The 5,094-nt window shown below is 37.4% G+C and overlaps 1 protein-coding gene across 2 annotated transcripts; it reads left to right on the forward strand.

Moving 5' to 3' along the window:
- The first annotated feature begins 484 nt into the window (after window positions 1–484).
- Window positions 485–4,447, forward strand: LOC102610361 (disease resistance protein At4g27190-like). Of its 2 annotated transcripts, none has more exons than XM_052442813.1 (2): window positions 485–3,200; window positions 3,329–3,462. In XM_052442813.1, exons 1-2 carry the CDS (start codon window positions 694–696, stop codon window positions 3,333–3,335), a joined length of 2,514 nt encoding a protein of 837 aa, XP_052298773.1. In that variant the 5' UTR covers window positions 485–693; the 3' UTR covers window positions 3,336–3,462. The 2 variants fall into 2 exon arrangements, with proteins under 2 accessions (XP_052298773.1, XP_006471150.2); XM_006471087.4 differs by adding an exon at window positions 4,166–4,447 and having other exon boundaries at window positions 492–4,050.
- Window positions 4,448–5,094: the final 647 nt, after the last annotated feature.

Here is a 5,094-nt window from a genome sequence, read left to right on the forward strand (position 1 = left end):
ATCTAAGCCATTATCTTAGCCTTTGAATTGAACTAAATAAATTACCAAATTTCAATGTCTAGATTTAAGTCAAAATGCTAAGTTAAAATAGCGGTTCCCTTGTTTGCGCTGTATATCCATATATGCTGCAATTTAGTTGATTAGCTTAGCATTGAACTCAACTATGCACAAGACTTTACAACAAAAGGGAATATAGAAATTTACATTACTTACTTCTGCAGCCAAATCATCATGTCAAGGTATTAATATGTATAATAAATCTTTAATCAATTATTTTATATTTAATAAAGTTCATATTAATTTGGCCAGCTACTCATCATATTTGTTCCAAAGGATAAATGTGTCAAATAATACAAAATATAAAGGTCAATTAAAGCAAATTAGGTGAGCGTTGGGTGGCTTTTGACTCTGAAGTCTGAAATGCCTCTAAATTTCAAAATGTCATATCACTATTATTGAATTATACATGAATATAGATGTCAAAACTCATAAATCAGCGACAAAACAAGTAATAATTTCAACAGATTTGAAAAAGACATTGACATTTATAACAATTAGCATCTAAACGGATTAAATGATAAATTTTCTAAAGAGTAGTGGTAAAAAAAAAAAAAGAGAAAAAGAAAAAAGGTTCCTTCCTTAGTCCTTAAAAATTAATCAGTCAACCAGATAATGCATATTTAGAAACTGGCCATGGAAATTGTTTCTTCAGTTACAGGGAGTGTTACAGGAAAGATTATTGACAAGCCATTCAACGAAGCAGGCCGTCATTTTGGTTACTTGTATCACTACAATGACTACATCGAAGCATTGAGAAAGCAAGCTGGGAAGCTGGCAGATGTGAGAGACAGGGTGCAAGGCAAGATTGATTCTGCTAAGAGAAACTGTGAAATTATCGAAAATGATGTTCAAAAATGGATAACGGATGTGGAAAATATCAGTGAAGAAGTTGAAATATTTTTGGAAGATGAAGTTAATGCAAACAAGCGGTGCCTTGGAGGGTGGTGCATTAATGTTCGCTCATGTTACAGACTTGGTAAGGAAGCACATAAGAAGGCTCTGGCGATTTCTCATCTCCGGGAAGAGGGAAAATTTGAAGATGTGTCTCATCGTGCTGCTCCAATGGGAATTATAACATCTTCATCTAAAGGAATTTTTGAATCAAGAAAATCAATTGTGAAGCAATTATTGGAGGCTCTGAACAATGAAAATGTGAGCGTAATTGGATTATGTGGGATGGGGGGTGTCGGTAAGACAACATTAGCGAAGGAAATTGGCAAACAAGTTCAAGAAAGCAAGCGCTACGATACTGTAGTGATGGCGGTTGTATCCCACAACCTAAGTATTGTAAAGATTCAGGGGGAAATTGCTGCTGTGTTAGGTTTGACAATCTGTGGCATCGAGGAGTCAGCAAGAGCTGGTTACTTATGGGAAAGAATCAAGATGGAGAAACGGATACTTGTAATATTGGATGATGTTTGGGAAAGAATTGATTTGCAGAAAGTTGGTATTCCTTTTGGAGAAGATCATGAAGGCTGCAACATTTTGCTCACCTCTCGAAGTCAGGGGGTCTGCAATCAAATGGATGCTCAAAAGATCTTTATAGTTAGAACTTTATTGGAAGAAGAATCTTGGATCCTTTTCAGGGAGGCAGCTGGTACAGTTGTTGAAAAATCTGATCTAAACTCTATTGCAAGGAAGGTGGCCGCTAAATGCAGTGGCTTGCCAATTGCCATTCTCACTGTCGGAAGAGCATTGAAGAACAGGAACAATAAGTATGTGTGGATTGACGCTGCTCAACAGCTTAAAAAGTCTACACCAACAAACATCGAAGGAATGCACAAAGATGTGATTTCAAGTTTGGAGCTGAGCTACAATTATCTGGAAAGCGAGGAGGCAAAAAAACTCTTCCTATTCTGCTGCTTATTTCCAGAGGATTATAACATTAAGATTGAAGTGCTAGTGAGATACGGAATGGGCCTGAGGTGGTTCAAGGATGTTGATACATTGGAGGAAGCCAGAGTTAGAACTCATGCTATTGTAAGTACCTTGATCTCTTCTTTTTTGTTGATAGCTGAAGATGAAGGATATGTTACAATGCATGATGTCGTCCGTGATGTTGCATTAGTAATATCCTCTAAACATAACAATGCATTCATGGTGAAAGCTCGGAATGGACTATTAGAGTGGCCCATCCGAGACACATTTGAAGATCTCACCGGAATCTCATTGATGTCTAATTATATTCATGAGGTTCCTGCTATGTTGGAGTGCCCAAAGCTGCAAGTTTTACTTCTCCAAGAAAACTCTCCATTGGTTATCCCTGATAAATTTTTCCAAGGAATGAAAGATCTGAAAGTTTTAGACTTGAGTTACATCTTACCTTTATCACTGCCTCCCTCACTTTCGTTTCTTGTTGACCTTAGAACTTTGCGTCTTGAGGATTGCTATTTGGGTGACCTATCGGTAATTGGAGAGCTAAGTAATCTAGAGATTCTTAGCCTCTGTCGCTCTAGTATCAAGGAGATCCCCGAAACTTTTTGCCGATTAAGCCATTTATGGTTGTTAGATTTGGATCATTGTCGCCAGCTAGCACTAATACCACATGGTGTAATATCACAGCTTGATAAATTAGAAGAGTTTTACATGTGGAATACTTTCAAGAATTGGGATTGTGAAACCAATGCCAAAGTTGTTGAGTTACAAGCCTTGACTCGATTAACTAACTTGATGTTCCACTTCCCACAAAACAGTATCTTGCCTAGCCATATGCCTTTCCAACACCTACCAAACTTTACAATTGCAGTGCGTGTTTCATGGGAAGCATCTGATTTCATATTGTCAACCTCAAGCGTGAACAAATACTCAACGAGGATGATTCTCTCGCATGACATGAGGTTTTCGCCACTGCTTGGTTGGGTTAAGGATTTGTTGAAGAGAAGTGAGTTTCTGTTCTTACATGAATTCATTGGAGTACAAGACATTGATGGTGATCTAATTAGCGGAGGGTTCACAGAGTTGAAGTGTCTAACTCTCCAAAGTTGTGACAATGTAAAATATCTCCTCAACACATTGGAAAGGGCGGCACCACATGAAACTTTCCACAACTTGGAGGAATTGACAATCTATTCTAATCACAGCTTTGTTGAAATATGCCACGGTCAAGTACTTCCAGCAGGGTCCTTCAACAAACTCAAAAGGTTAGATGTGAAATGGTGTCAAAACATTTTAAACATTGCACCAATTCATTTGCTACGAAGATTAAAAAACCTTGAATACTGCTCTGTTTTCTTCTGTGCATCATTGTTACATGTATTTGATCTTCAAGGGCTTGATATTGTGAATCAAGAAACCAAATTTCTCGCATCGTTGAAAGAAATAGAATTGATTGCTCTGCCAGAGATGACGCATATATGGAAGGGTGACAGTCGACTCATAAGCCTCTGCAGTCTTAAAAAGTTATGTTTATGGGCGTGTGACAACTTGACAAAACTATTTTCACATAATTCTCTTCTGCAAAGCCTTGCTTCTTTGGAAGATGTCACAATTATTTCTTGTATAAATTTGGAGGAGATATTCGGAAAGATGGAGATGATGAGGAAAAATAGCCAACCCACAACTTCCCAGGGTTTGCAAAACTTGGCTACTATAAATATTCAGAGTTGTAGTAAATTAGTAAACCTCTTCACAGCCTCCATTGCAGAAAGCCTGGTGCTGCTCAAGACACTGAGAGTAATCTCCTGCGCAGCAGTGCAAGAAATTGTCACAGACAGGGAACGGTCAAAAGGAGCATCAGCTGAGAGGATTGAATTTCCTAGTTTGTTCGAAATGGAACTTCGGAATCTAGACAGCCTCACTTGTTTTTGCTCAGGGCAGTTTCTGATTGAATTCCCAGCTTTGGAGATGCTGACAATAGCTGAATGTCCGAAAATCAAGACCTTTGGATATGGCGACCAAGTTACAGCCAAGCTAAACAGAGTGGAACTCCAAGAGGGAAACCGATGGACCGGTAACCTTAATGACACCGTCAAACAATTGTTCCATGAGCAGGTGTGTTCCTGAATATTTTACATTAAGCTTCACAGTGAAGCCAAGACATAGAACCAGGATCCCAATTTCAAAAGACTAATTATTATTGTTGTTATTGTATATTTTGTGATTACAGGAAAGAATTCAGAAGCAAGAAGGGATGCGGACAGGAAGGCTAACCGAAAGTAGTGCTGCTGAGATTGAGAATTCTCTCATGAGATTACTTCAACATTGACGTGATACTTTTTTTACTTCCGGATACATCAATTGTCAAGGACAGACTGCTTGGAATGATAATACAAGTTGCGGTAAAGTTCATGGAGTCTGCGATGCAATAGTTTTTGTCTTTGATCATATACGTTGATTATAAATTTATTCATGCCCGGGTGGCTATCTAAATAAAGCAACTTGAAAATTACTGTACGAGGTCTATAAAGGCAAAACTGCATTTCACTGTCCATTGAAACTATGAGGGATAGGCTTCATATTGCCATTGCATTAGATAAATAAATAAGAAAACTAAATATTAAAATAACTACATTAAAAAAAATTGGGATTTCAGAATCATCTAGAATCGCGATCTTCTGATCTAAGGATATCATGAAGATTTGATTTAATCGATTTTTTCCTTAAGAACTAATAATATACATAAATTAAGTTACCTACAATATGAAATTGATATTATACTAACAAATTCAGGTGTACCTACTAGGGGTGGGCGTCGGTTCAGTTCGGTTTGGTTTCGGATCGGTTCGGGTTTGAAAATTAAAAAAACCGTTCGGTTTTTTTGAAAATAAAATCCGAACCAAAACCAATAGGTCGATTTCGGTTCGGTTTCGGTTCTCGGTTTCAGATCGGTTTCAGTTCTTTTAACGATTTAATTTAAGCAATCGGTTTTTCGGTTCTTTTAATGGCATTTGAATTTTAACTTTCGGTCAAGGACCATTTTGAAAATATGCAAATAAATTAGGCCACAATAGAATTCCTATATGCAAACATTTCCTAAATATTGGACTACACTAATATTTTATAAAAGAGAGAGATCTGAATGATATTTTCCCTCCA

The sequence above is a fragment of the Citrus sinensis genome, chromosome 5, assembly GCF_022201045.2.
Source record: "Citrus sinensis cultivar Valencia sweet orange chromosome 5, DVS_A1.0, whole genome shotgun sequence".
Lineage (NCBI taxonomy): Eukaryota > Viridiplantae > Streptophyta > Magnoliopsida > Sapindales > Rutaceae > Citrus > Citrus sinensis.